Raw genomic sequence first — 15,336 nt, forward strand, 5'->3', positions numbered from 1 at the left:
CTACCACAACTGATTTATGGGCTGTAGGAGCCAGTTGTATCCTAGGAGTTCTGTGTATCTTTTATGGACCATAGGCATCATCTGATCTCTGTATGAAAAGCCACATTCACACACATTCTTGTAAGCCGTAGATTGACAAAATGTCATCTGGCATTATTAGTTAAGGTTGTTCTTCTCGTGTACTCCAGGTCAATGTTGAAATGGTTCCTGTAACAATATCATCACTGATTCCTTCTTGTCATCGACAATTGGACACAAAAAAGGAAGAAAACTTGCTAATTTTTAGAAGAAATTCCTTTTTTCAGCTACAGCAATCCTGGCTCTGCACAACCTGTGTGTGTGTGTGTGTGTGTGTGTGTGTGTGTGTGTGTGTGTGTGTGTGTGTCAATGACTCAATGGTTCTGCTTTTCAGTGAGTGGTATCCTTTACTCCTACCATATTTACATTCTGCATGATCTCTAATGATCTTAATATAAACAGGAGATATACACTAAACTCAGTTTGCCAAGTAAAAATATTTTTCCAATTTGCTTAACATCCATTTCAGCCTCATTTTGATATGTCATGGATACTATTCTCACTACTGGTGCTGTGAATGGAGTAGATTTCTTGGCTATTGAAAGTGCATTATGGGACAGAGACTTAATAACTGTAGAAATCTGTCAGCCTGTGACTCTTCCAATCATCAGTGATCGAAAATAATCTATTATCATTTTACAAGTATCAGTGAAGATGTGGTTTGGTTTACCACAGCTTAATTGTGATACTTTTGTTATTGTGAAGGCACAGAGACTGTACAATTTTGTATGGAAATGGGTCACAGTTATTCTATAACTTAGCAATACTTAAGGAAAAGGAAGCAAATCCATTTATAAATTTATGGCACTGTAACTACTGAAGGCTGCTGTGCACCATATACCTTGCTGTTGTGTGGTGGCTTGTGTGCCTCAGCAATACAAATAACCGTACCTAAGGTGCAACCATAATCGAGGGGACATGTTGACAGGCAGACAAACGTGTAATTTCTGAAGAGGGGGAACAGTCTTTTCAATAGTTGCAGGGGAAACAGTGTGGATAATTGACTGATTTAGTCTTTTAACATCAGCCAGCAAGGTCTGCTGAGCTGCCACTGCTAACGGCAAAGGAACAGCACCGTGAATATATTAACATAGCCAAGACAGACATAGAGCCAACACCCACCACAATATTACAAGTTTATTTGCAAACTCAACCCACAGATGATGCAGAGATGGAAGAAATTTATGATGAAAAAAAAAATTATTCAGATAATTAAAGGAGACAAACAATTAATTATGACAGGGGATTGGAATTCAATAGTAGGAAAACAAAGAAAAGGAAAAATAGTAGGCGAATATGGTCTGGTGGAAAGTAGTGAAAGAGGAAGCTGCATGGTAAATTTTGTATAGAGCATAATTTAATATTCGCTGACACTAGTTTAAGAATCATCAAAGAACACTGTATGCTTGGAAGAGGCCTGGAGACACCAAAATGTTTCAGAGTGATTATATAATGGTAAGACAGAGTTTTTGGAATGAGATTTCAAACTGTAATAAGACATTTCCAGGTGCAGATCTCAATTTATTGGTTATGAACTGTAGATTAAAATGAAATAAATTGGAAAAAGTGTGAAAATAAGGAGATGGGACCTGGATAAGTTGAAAGAACCAAAGGTTGTTGACAGTTTCAGAGGGAGCATTAGGCAATGATTGACTGCAATAGGGGAAAGAAATATGGTAGAACACGAAATGGTAGCTTTGAGAGATGAAATTGTGAAGGTAGCAGAGGATCAAACAAGTATAAATCTTTGGATAACACAAGATATATTGAATTTAACTGATGAAAGGAGTACACAAAAATGCTGCAAATGAAGCAGGCAAAAGGGAATATTTACCCATGAGATTGAGAAAAATTGCTAAACGGCTAAGTAGGAATGGCTAAAATATAACTAGAAGGATGTAGAAGTATGCAGGACTAGGGAAAGATAGATACCACCTACAGGAAAATTAAAGAGGCCTTAAGAGATTAGAGGAGAAGCTATATGAATACCAAGAGCTCAGATGGAAAGTCAGTCCTAAGCAAAGAAGGGAAAGATGGGAGTGGAAGGAGTATATGGAAGGACTATACAAGGGCAATGAACTTGAAGGCAATATTATGGAAAGAAAGGAGGATGTAGATAAAGATGAGTTTGGAGATATGATACTGCAAAATGAATTTGACAGAGCACTGAAGGACCTAAGTTGAAACAAGGCCCATGGAGAAGACGACATTCTGTCAGCGCTACTGATATCACTAGGGAAAACAGATAGAAGCCAGCCTTGGAAAAGATCAGTTTGGATTCCAAAAAAATGTAGAAACACACAAGGCAGTACTGACCTTATGACTTCTCTTAGAAGATAGGTTTAGGAAAGGCAAACCTACACTTATAGCATTGGAGATTTAGAGAAAGCTTTTGACTACGTTGATTTGAAAACACTCTTTGAAATTCTGAAGATAGCAGGGGAAAATACAGGGAACAGAAGGCCATGTACAACTTGTACGGAAACAATACAGCAGTTGTAAGTATCCAGGGGCATTAAAGGGAAGCAAAGATTGAGAAGGGAGCGAGGCAGGGTTGTAGCCTTTCCCTGATATTATTCAATCTGTACATCGAGCAATCAGTGCAGAAAACCAAAGAAAAATCTGGTTAAGGAATTAACATTATGGGAGAAGAAATAAAAACTTAGAGGTTTGACAATCACATTATAATTCTGTCTCAGGCACTAAAGGCCTTGAAAGAGCAGTTGAATGGAATTGACAGTGTCTTGAAAGGGGGGATACAGGATAAACAACAAATGAAATGGAATGTAGTGAAATTAAAAAAGGCAGTGCTGAGATAATTAACTTATGAAGCGAAACACTAAAAGCAGTAAAGGAGTCTTGCTAGTTGGGCAGTAAAATAACTGATAATGGCTGAAGTAGAGAGGATATAAAATGTAGACTGGCAATGGAAAGAAAAGCATTTCTGAAGAAGAGAAATTTGTTAATACTGAATGTAGATTTAAGTGTTAGGAAGTTTTTTATGGTATTTCGAGTGTAGCATTGTAGGGAACTGTAATGTGGACAATAAACAGGTCAGATAAGAAGAGAATAGAAGTTTCTGAAATGTAGTGCTGCAGAAAAATGCTGAAGACTAGATGGGTAGCTCATGTAACCCATAAGGAGGTACAGAATAGGATTGGGGAGAAAAAAAATTCGTTGCACAATTTGACTGATAGCAAGGTTGGTTGACAGGACATGTTATGAAACATAAAGGGGTTACCAATTTAGTACTGGTGGGGAAGTTTGAGGAGAGCTGAAGAAGATATGTGAGAAGAATATACTCATTGTTACAATACAGGTACATGTTCCATAAGCACAAGAAGCATACATTTTGTCAGCATGGTTTCTATCCAATGACAGAGTGGACAAAAACTCTGTTTTAGCTTGTGTGTTAGCATAATATTTGTGCAACAACTGGCAGGCCTAGTGCATTATCCAAATAAAATTACAGTGTAATGTGTGCTTGGTGATCTGGGTCTTATTTACACAGTGCCAGACTGCCATTTAAAATAGACCAATCCACTTAACTTTGTCCATCAGTCTTTCAAGGTCTATCCATCTCTTGGTATTTCATCTTCCTCTGTGCTGTCCTTACTCACAATAATAATAATAATTTTTTTTTAAATCCTCTATTACCATTCCTGGTGTAATTCTACCCAGGCATTCCTAGCATATCCACTCGTTTAAGTCCTTTCATATTAAATTGGCTGCATATGCTGATAAAAATGCTGACATGTTTACATAGCATCTGCATAGATGTTACTGTCACCATCAACCACACCACACGATTATGTATTTTTGGTCTCCTTCATTTTGTTACTGATGCTCACTTATTACATCATTTGGTGATTTTTGGATACCGTATGTATTTATTCCCCCAACTGTTCTACTTATATCAATGGGTGATATTTTGACTATTGAAGGCTAACAAGACGCCTGTAATTTTTTTTTTTTTTTTTTTTTTTTTTTTTTTTTTTTTTTTTTTTTAAAGTTGTATAACTGTATTATCAATCAAAATGTAAGCAGTGATCGTTTTACATAGCACTCATGCAGAGAATGTATCATATTTCAAGAAATCACAAAAATTGACAGCTCAGAAAGCAGAAAAATTATGTAATCCTGGAAACAGAAGTATTGCAATACAGAAAGCTAATCTTGCATCAAAAATTCAGTTGATATTACAGAAGATATTTTCCTGCAAAAGTCACCTAAAAAGGGTTTTTTGTAAGATTAATTTGCATGTATAAATTCTATAAGTAAACAAACAAAATGTAAAAAAGGGAAAAAATGTGGAATAGTAATTTCTCAAAACTGTTTAGTTTGAACACTACACTATTTGATTAATCGTCATTATTATGACTAGGTCTAGAAGTTTTTAAGACATAATTGTTAAGCACTTGCTTAGCTATGGTTACAACGCATGAACATCTTATTGACTTAGCACAAAAATGGTCATGATTGAACTTAGGAACAAGTCTATATCTAATCTGTAACGTCCGGCAATACGGAAGTTCAATCATGACCATTTGTGTGCTAAGTCAATAAGATGTTCACGCGTTTTAATCATAGCTAAGCAAGTGCTTAAAAATTACGTCTTAAAAACTTCTAGATCTAAGTTCCTCTTAGGTGATTAAACTTCGTGCTTAAGCACAAAAAGTTTCCTAGATAGGTCATACCTTGTAAGCACATGTCTTCCTCATATCGTGACCAATGAATACTTTATAAATGTTAAGACAGTCGATCTAATTTCGTTCTGCACAGGTTAACATATATGCCCTTTTCCTCAGCTATACCTTTTATTTCACTTACTACTAGTAAATTCAAGGTCAGGAGTTAAGTTCACATCTTGTCCGAACAAGTAACTACAGTTTATGTGCAGGCGCAAGGTATTGTGTCCGCCTAGGCGGGCCTCTTGCCGCATTGTGGTCGTGAAGTGGGGCCGAGGCAGTTCCAGATAAGTTTTATAGTCTGACGATAATTTATGGATTTTTAGTTTAAGCTTGACAATGTCCACTATGGAAAGACGGTAATTACTGTTATTCTGAAGAAGGTTGGGTTATCCCAACTGAAACCTAGGTAAATTGTAGGCAAACAGTGCAACTGAGGCTGTTAAATATTAAAATTAAAATTAATATTTACGCAGTTGCTAACAGGGCCGTGAAATGTTGATGATATTTAAACACTATTTCATTCCTTGTAAAGATTTAAAAATGGAAATAACATGAAAAAGAGAATAACAGAAATTTTCTAGATATGAAAATATCCGCAAAGTCAACAATGCAAGATTGTTGCAAAGTCAATGAAATATGTTGATTGAACCTACTCGTGTAATGAAGTAAATGCTCTTCTTTTCCTTCAATAACATTTTTTTCTTTTGAATCAGACCCATCCTATCCTTTTGGACCATGACCAATCCACTTATTTCATTTATCTCAGAATGCCAATTTTGCCCCTCTAATCTAGCAGAGCCAATTCAAGATGGATGGACTGTGCATACATTTTTATACATATCTCATTGCCAGCTACTGCCTTATGCTGAAATTACTGTATTAATTCCTTGGCAAAAGCAGTAAATTTCTCAGGCTACAATCTATGAGCACCTATTTCGTAGAGCCAAAATAGAAACATTTGCAGACAGATGGACACACAGGTTCAATTACTGAATCACTAATTATTCAACATTTGAACTATTTCTGCTTCAGGTGAAAGGACGGTGCACACTATTTCCAGGTGGAAGAAAAAATCACTCCAAAGATCAGAAGAGACAAGTTGGACGTAACAATGCTCGATAATCACCCCCTCAATTTAATTGGAAAAAAAGCCAACAAACCATAACATCTTCACTTCATCAATAACAACACTTACCCCACTATGTTTCCCTCCCTTACAGCATTGGACTTAATGCTAGATGGATTTATTATGACGCCAGATCTCTTGTTAAATGAGTCCCACACACCTTGTGACTCCTGTTGTCCCTACAACTATCCATGCAAACCTGTGTTCTATCTGGCCTTTGAAATGATCTCGATTGAGCCCTGGCTTAATAATTCTGCTGCAGATAAATATGTAAATAAATAAAAATCACCTCAGTACACAATACCTCCATGGACCAAAGTGTTAATCAGCTTGTGAGGCAAGAGGGTTGAGATGCGTAAGTCATGCACTCAAATACCTATTCTCACGCCCCTAAAAGTAACTATCTGCTCACCGTTGAACATAGTCCATCTTCTTGACAGATACTGTAAAAGCAGTAACACGCATTTCTACACATTTATTCCAATACGAACTAGCCCCCCCCCCCCCCCCCCCCTCTCTCGCTCTCTCTCTCTCTCTCTCTCTCTGCATGAAACGTACCTGCATAGCCAAGGGCAGTGCATACATGTTTTCTGCAAACCGGCATGCAAGTTTATGTCTTACTTTTTGTCAATGAATGTCTATAAACTACCTACACTGACAACACACAACACCTTGTAGTTCAGAATGGTATGAAACAGCAACAAAAATCTGATTATTTGTTTTATCAGTTCCATCAGTTAGGTTTCCTCGCTGAGCACCAATACTGTCCAACTCAGAAAACTGGCTGTCATTGACCAGCCTATCTACATTGCCACTAGTGTCTTTCCCCTGTAATTGTCCATTCTCATCAGTGGTCTCAATTTTTTGCCTTTTTTTAAGCATCTTGCATCCTCTCTGTACCGATGATAATTTCACTTTTTATAATTCATTCTATTGGCTTCCTTACTTTCCCATTTCGAGTTTTTCTTTAATATTTGTTTTAGTTGCATAGTTGTGTTTTCTAATTGCATAGCTCATGTCTTAATCAAGAATCCTACAGCTTCTTTTAGTCATTGGTGTGTGTTGAAATTTACATAATACAGGCCAAGATTCTAAAACTGTATTTTTTATATAACTGATTTGATGAGTTTGAGGATATGACTTTCCCCAAGAACTAAATACAACATAAGCACAAATCTTTTGTATTTCAGTCAGTTGAGTGTATATTACGCAATTTTGAAGCCAGATTATTTTGATACCTAAATTGTAATCATATTTCATTAGTACATGCAAAGTATATCTTATATTATTGATATGAGTGTTGATGCTACTGTTTTTTATTTAATATTCTGTAATTACATCTTCGTATGAATAAATCCAGCAATTCCAACAAGTTACGAAATATAGCTAGCAAATATTCACAAAAGGTATTTTTATTCATATCCAATAATGTTAGAGTGACACTGAAAAAGAAAAGTTTGATAAACATTTCATCCATAAGAGATGTCATTATGAAGGATGTGACTGTTGATAAATACAAATACAACAGTTCCTGTGTCAGTCACTTATTTATTTTGCCACTGTACGTTTCAATGATTGGTGATGAAGGCAATGGTGTGAACTGTCACATAGTGGAAAAATAAACAAATAACTGATATAGCAACTGTTTTATATGTAGAAAAATCTGAAATAAAAACGTAGGAAATCGAAATTTTAATGAAAATAGCCAAAGTAGCTAAACTGATTAATAGTCCTCAAAGTGGAGGCACGGGAAATAACATTGCGTCTGTTTACAGTACTCGCATCTGACCATGTTAGTGGAGTTATTAGATTATTTTCATGCCTTCTATTTGTTTGATGATGACTGTCATAATTAAAGTACAATCATTTCGATTGCTACATTTTTTGCACTGTTTTGGTAAAGTGCAACTCAGGGCAGCAGTAGATGAAATGAATATAGGAAAACTCCTGAAAGAACTCTCCAGTTGGTTGTAGGAGATAACTTAACAGTAAAGGACTGAACAAAGATGTTACTTGTCTCACAGATGCTATTGTGCTGTCATACCAACTAACCCCATAAAGTGTGAGAAGCTCCCAACTCCAGGAGAGAATATCTCTTTTAAATTGATATTCCTCTTTTCTAGCACAGAAAGTGACATTTTCTTATTTTGGCTAATGTATTTGGGTACATAAATGAATACACATAGAGTATTGCTGTGACAGGTGTTTAAATAGTGAACTACCACTATGACTCATTACTGCAGTAGGAGTATGGGATGCCTATGTTGCGACTGAGGATGGCAAGTATACTGCAGCCATGTTATTTTGTGCTGTGAGCTAGTGCCAGAATCCACATGCCAGATTTGTGATACACTTTTCTTCAGCTCAGTAAAGGTTATAGGAAGGATCAACAGAGAAAAGTTGGGGACACTATTTTGTCAATGTCCTGTAAAGGTTCAGAGGCAACGTATCTGTGGTATACTTTGGATTCCAGATGAGGGAAGTGCACCCCCTCTTGCTCCCACCATGTCTGTGGTTTTAATAGTCTGGAATTTGCATCTTGGATGTTAATCCATTGTTGTCTTATTCCTTCCCTTGTTGGGAGTTTGGATGATTTTCCTTCGTTTCATCTTAACTTTTCTCTTCCTGTTTCTTTTCATTTCTTCATATAAAGGAAGTTTCAAAAGTTAATAATATCAACAATTCGACTAAGTTTTTAATTTGTGTGTCTATCAGCTCTGCATAAATAGCTATTGTTCCAGCAAGTGGTAAGTAGACAGTACTCTTTCAAATAGTGTTCTACCTTTATACCACTTGTGCCTCAACCGCGTGACTGCTACGGTCGCAGGTTCGAATCCTGCCTCGGGCATGGATGTGTGTGATCTCCTTAGGTTAGTTAGGTTTAAGTAGTTCTAAGTTCTAGGGGACTGATGACCACAGATGTTAAGTCCCATAGTGCTCAGAGCCATTTGAACCATTTTTGAACTTGTGGCTCATGGTTTAATGATAAACAACTGAACTACTCTTTATATTGTGTTTTAGGTTTTATGGAAGTGTTTTATTGTGCTTAACATATGCTAAAATAAAATAGCTTGTCTGATACCCTCATGTGCCACCACACCACATATACTTATCATTGATGAACTTCTTCTGTGTATTCTTCTCTTAGGGACATTCTCTTTTCTTTTAGATTTTTCCATGTGCATGGCTGGTTCTTTCCATCTGTTTCTCATCTTTGTTGTGCATCACTGTTTATTTAACAGTAATTTGTTCGGTTGCATATTTCTTTTGGTTTATAACATGAAACTTTGTTCCAGTTTCATTTGTTTTTTCTCCTTTTTTCCTTCTGCCACCCAAGGTATATTAGCACCTCGTTCTGTTCACTATTAACTGTTTGAATATTCTCCTTCCTTTTCATTTTCTTTTCAATTTCACAGCTTTTCATCTTTCACAGTCTCAGTCACTTAATTATCAGTTTCAGTTATGCCATGGTAATTGTATTTATTAAAAGCAATGCAGCAATTGGAATTTTGCTCATCCAATTTGTGAATTCATTTTTTCAGTCCCAATCTAACTATCATATGTATCTGTATATTTTGTACTGAAATGACAAACAATTTTGAAATGTATATGTAATCCCTCTGATCTCATTATTTAACTACGTGGATTGCTTGGTTTATATTCTTTTTCTGTTTTGAAATTGTAAGTCATCCATTACATGGTTTCCCTGTCATCTGGCCCTTCCTTCTGCCACTTCATGTCCTATGCCACTTTATTTTTATTTCCTATTTTTCTGAATTAAAGCCCTTGGCTCTTAAGTCTCAGAATTCAACTTCTATCTGTTTGCTTTTCTGCCACTAAGTTTTCCATCCTGTTTGGTGAGTATTATTATTTTATTTGTCATGGTTAAAGGTGTAAATGGCTTTGTAATTAATTATGGACACGATTTAAATCTATATCACATCATTTGGCAGCAGTTATGAGATTAATCATTTTCAACAGTGTTTCGTAAGGATTTACTCCTGTGTGAGCATGCTTAATTGTTATAGTAATTTGAGAAAGGAAAACCTTTTAAGGTGCACTCAGTGAATTGACATTGCCATGCATGTAGGTTCATTCTGCTGCATGTGGGGGGGACTCTAATAACGATAAAGGGTGGCGCAGTCTGGATCTGGGCCACCAGCCACCTTCAAGTTCAGCTTCGTCAAGACCATTATTTCGCACACAGCGTTCATCATCAGTGCCTGCTCCAAAATCAACTGCTGAAGCAGGTGCTACAAAAGTAAGGGGCTTCATTGGTTTCAGTAACAACTGTCTGCACTGTCATAAATCTGAGTGTTCGGAATCTTTGTGATATTGTTTTCACTGTTGACTGTAATAGTATTCTGGTTCCTATTTCATCCCCTCCCAAATGTTAAATATTAAATGAAAGCAGGGAGAGTACAAAAGAAATAAGAAATGGGGAACTTGTAATTAATTCGGCAGCATTACATCAAGCTGTACTTTCATTCTGTTACTAATTGCATAATTTCCTTTCGCACTCAGTTTTATCACTTGAAGTAAAAAGAAGAAAAATAACAAATGTGTGATATTTTTTTTATTTAAAGAGTTACTAAACACACCTCTGAGTACACATATTTTATTTGTAAACACACAATGCGTAAACCTTAAAAGATGATAAACAGAGTAATGTGAGGTTCTTTAAACAATGTAAAGTACAAAATGTGTTGCTCAAATACAAAAAGTAAGGCTTTGTGAGTCTTGTAGTAGTTGGAAGAACACGCAAACATATTCTTAAAATACAAAGCTCAAACTTTTTTTGTATTTTGGCACATAAAAATAGGAATAAATGCTGGGTATTTCATTTAGACAGTGTTTGAACAAAACATGTGATTGAATTCTTAAGCAACAAATGCTTCATAAGAGGCAGATGTTACTACATTTACATCCAAATTCATAATCACAAGACAGTGTGTAATTTGTAGCAGACTTAACCCATTTGGAAATAGTGCCTAGAAAGAACAATTTTCAGTGTCTATATCAGTTAAAATGTGTCTAATTTTACTATAATTATTGAAATATTTTGGAATTTAGTATACACTTTTTAATTTGTATTTTTATTATACAAATGTACAGAGGCATTTCTTGCACTGTTCAGAAACCTGAGAATATGAAAAAATTGCTGTCATCAAAATAGTTTTGACAATACTCTCAACAATTATGGAAAAGATAGATTACCACTCCCTGCACTCATCTTTACGGTAAGTAGCAATCTATCCTTTCCATAAATGTTGATCTTCCAAGCTGGACTTTCCACTGTTTGACAATACTTCGACTTTTCAGTGTGTTAGCTTTCATTCGAGGAAACAAATTTTACGAAACAGTTTTCATAATTAATTATGCAATGTAAAATGATTTTCTCTCTTTGCAAACACTTAAAAATTACTGGAAAAAAGACAATCAGTGGTTAAATGAGGTTGACAGATGAAACACACTCACACATATTGACATATAGCTTCTCCTGCAGAATTCTTTTTCAGTACATAACTCAGAATTTTATTTATAGAAGGCTATTGCTGTGTCATGTGTCAGTCTGACCGTTTCAAAGAAATTTAATGTGCACTCACCCTGCTATAGTATTCTTTACAGAAATCAACGATGGCAAGCAAACCTTTTCCCTCTGAGAGCAATATCACAATGATTCTACTTTTCAGCCTGGTTTTGCTTGAATGTTTTGCATAATTTTTACTGTCTCTTTCTCTGTCTATTCCCTGCTTGTTGCTTGTCTATTGGGACCCAACACAGACTGCACGAGTACTCTTCAAAACACAGCGCTCTTTCTCTGTGCCAACCACGAAAGAACAAAAACCTGGTGATGAACCTGAAGCAAAGGTATGCAAATCCATCACTAGTTAGGACAAGCACTATGTAGAAATGCAGATTTCTTGTGTTACTAGTTGGAGACATTTGCTAAAAGAATTTTGCAGAGTGTTTTTTAATGTAAAAACTTAGAAAACTTTTAGGCATTTCTTGTTAGTAAAATTTACTCGTAATCTGGTACACAGCAGATCTAAGTTGCTTGATAAATGCCATACCCAGAAAGGAAGATGTAGCAGTCAATGAGCAAACCTACAGATGAATCTACAGTAGTTTCACATTTTCTGAGAGTTTCCATGCCATAAACTATGTTCTGATACATAATCTTCTGTTATTAAAGCTTGTCTGATGACCTCAGCATTTTCTGTCATCTACACAGTGAATTGTAATCTGTTTCATTAACCACTCCTGTCTCACAAAATGAAAGAATAAAGAATTTTTCTGACTGTTGGAAGAGATTGTCTACTTAGATCTTATAGGTTAAGGATGTGGTTTCCACCAGCCTCTAATGTTCTGTGGAATGAAATTTCATGTTGTTATGGACATACAGCATCTGTTCTACCACTCTACTACAAGAAGGCCACAACTGTTGCATTATCACCTAATACCATACTCTTCTTCCTTTTGTGCTACCTTGTCCTTCGAGTTTTATGAACAAATGTAGTTAGTTACGGTAATGGAAAATCCTTGGTGAAATACTTATATATAATAATGGAAGAAGGTCACAGCTCAACATATAATTGAGAAGTTGAGTGTTCAATAAGCATGTAAAGAAGACTGAAAACAATGCCAAACTTTTGGACAATGTCCTGCAGCAACAGAAAAAACAAATACTTACTTTTGTATAAGTGCTGCTATCATATGCTGTACAATAAATAAAATGTCCTTGAGAGCTAACTAGTACAGGATAAACACGCACACACACACGCGCACACACACACACACGCACACACACACACACACACACACACACACACACACACACACACACACCTGCATGACTGCACTGTCCTGCCCGACTACACTGTACCAGCATTGCAGCTCTACTGGAATGAGGGCCATATTGGATAGAGTGGGCAGGGGTGAAGGGAAATGAGGAGGATTAGGGAAGGGTGGCTGATGGCTCAGAGGGAGGTGCAGTAGCCACATAGATAGGAATGTGGCACCACTGAGGTGCCGCAGGCAGGGGGAATTCATATAGAGCACAATGACATGGAGGAGTGAACTGAAGGGAGACTACGCCTTGTGTGTGAGTGTAGGATGAGTGACGTGGTGCTACAGGGACAGTGGTGGAGGTATGTTTGGGACAATGGCTAGCAGAGTTTGAGGCCATAGGGATTGAAAGACGAAGGACATGTTGTCAAAAATAAAATTTAAAAAAAAATCTATATAATTCAGAGAAGCTGGTTGGGGTGAGGGAAATTACAGTTGACAGGAATAATGAAGATCCATTGAAGTCGGCCATTTCATAGTCAGCAGTATTTTCCACCATTGGGTGTTCAATATTGCTCTTGGCCACAGCTTTGCAGTGGCCGTCATTTGGGTGACAGCTGGTTGATGCTCATGCCTACATGTGAAAGCTGTGCAAAAGTTGCAGCAGAGCTGTTATACGAGTGATTGCTTATCCCTGTGACAGTGCCTCCACAAAGTTTTGACTCTTATGATGAAGAGGTTGGGAGTGGATGTGGCATAAGGATGCGAAACACCCAGCTGCAAGACGTGTGCTTTGCACTCACCCAACACATCCTATTACAGTCCCTTCACACATATACCCTATACCGTCAAAGACAAGACCACTTGTGAACAAAGTCATATTATGTACCAACTATGCTATAACTTTTGCACATTCTTTTCTGTGGGCATGATCACCAAAACCCCCTCCGTAGTGGAGCTGCAGAGCTGGTAAAATGTAGTTGGCCAGGACAGTATAGCCATGGAGACGTAGATGTCACTGCCATCCAAAAGCTTAGCTATATGTTACATCTTATCTCTATTGACCACTCTATACATGGATCTACATGGCGAATTGTTATCACTCCATGGTGAAGATCGGTATTGCAATTCAGTTTTAATGTGTAAACACCACTGTGGTTTCTTTTTCCACTTGAAACCTTCACATACAGAATGACATGCAAAACCATCTTTCTCCATATGAAAATGTGACTGAAATGTCAAATAGTTTTGCTGATATTTGGTGAAGTCTGTAAAGTCAAGGAATGATGACAAGAGAGGCGAAATTCAGCTCCACCGGAATAACATCTGTCACTTGCCGTCGAGTAAAGGAAAGAACTATGCATGTGCAAATATATTATTATGCTGATATTCAGAAGACATGCATGATTGGAGCTCAGTATCTATGCTCTGTGTAATTCATGGTTTCATGAGGTAAGGTACTGTTGCATGGATCTTGATATCTAGGGTTGCATGGCAAGAACTTTAATCCAAAAATTTACTGAGTGCTTCTGTTATGAATGTAATGCTGAAGAAAGCAGTCCTTACTAATTTCAAATAAACAATCCATGAAGTGTCACAGTTAGCAAAAGCATGCCAAAAATGTTTATTGTCAAACAAAGAGATGGATACCTACATAAAATTGTATGTGATCTAAGATTTCTAGTTTGCCAATTCTATAATTTTGTGTGATGTGCCTTGTTTGTTCAAATGTGCTTCATATACAGGGTGAACCAGAACTCCACCAACAAACTTCCAGAGGTGGTGGTATAGATCAAAATGAGAGAAAGAGGGCCTCAAAAATGCATATCTTCAGTACTACGAAACACATCTCTTCTACTGCAAATTGTTTTCTTTCCATATTTTGTGATGATATAGTGTGGACTAAAACAAGACAAAATTGTTCAGTAAACAGGGGTTCTAAAATGCATACCTTAAAAAGCTATAAACACTTACTCAGTAGAAGAGGTGTGTTTCGCAGCAGGCAAGATTAACAAGTGCTCCTAGCTTTTGAACTATGCAATTTGGAGCCCATGTATACTGAGTACATTTTCTGGTTGTCATCCTTAATACCTCTGGAAGTTTGTTGGAGGCCTTCTGGTTCACCCTTTATATACGTCAGTTGTCAACAGCTACCGTGGATCACTGTAACGCAGCTTCCTATGAGAAAAAGATAATCTGGCATTTCAAATTTCCACTCTCATTTTTGCATTAACTACTGCTCTTATAAACTAAAGAACTAAACCTTTGATTTTTCAGGACCTGGGTAGTTTCAAAGTTGTAAAGTCACCTTCAAATTATTTCATAGTTTTCATAACCAAAGCAGTATCATTTGCTTGGAGTATATTGACATTAATTGTGTGCCTTGTAGAGCGATAATTTCATCTGTGTTATTTGTTCTGCAGAATGATTATTCATTACATAAAAGATGTCCATTACATTTTTTGACTATTTGGCAGTTCATCTGAGAAATATTATTATTATTATTATTATTATTATTATTATTTTTTTTTTTTTTTTTTTTTTTTTGCGTCATTATCTGCATTTTGTGTAACAGGTTCCCACTCTGTCTCAGGCTGATTTTATTTATTTCTTTTAACTAATGAACTTTAAAACTCTATACTGTGCAAGACA

At 36.5% G+C, this 15,336-nt stretch overlaps 1 protein-coding gene across 1 annotated transcript in view; it reads left to right on the top strand.

Moving 5' to 3' along the window:
- LOC126474727 (neurofibromin) overlaps window positions 1-15,336 on the top strand; it is a 457,914-nt gene that overhangs the window by 385,485 nt on the left and 57,093 nt on the right. Inside the window, exon 48 of the mRNA XM_050102210.1 lies at window positions 9,986-10,156. Within this exon, the coding sequence (XP_049958167.1) occupies window positions 9,986-10,156 (171 nt within the window). The remainder of the gene's footprint in view (window positions 1-9,985; window positions 10,157-15,336) is intronic.

Source organism: Schistocerca serialis, chromosome 1 (genome assembly GCF_023864345.2).
Source record: "Schistocerca serialis cubense isolate TAMUIC-IGC-003099 chromosome 1, iqSchSeri2.2, whole genome shotgun sequence".
NCBI lineage: Eukaryota > Metazoa > Arthropoda > Insecta > Orthoptera > Acrididae > Schistocerca > Schistocerca serialis.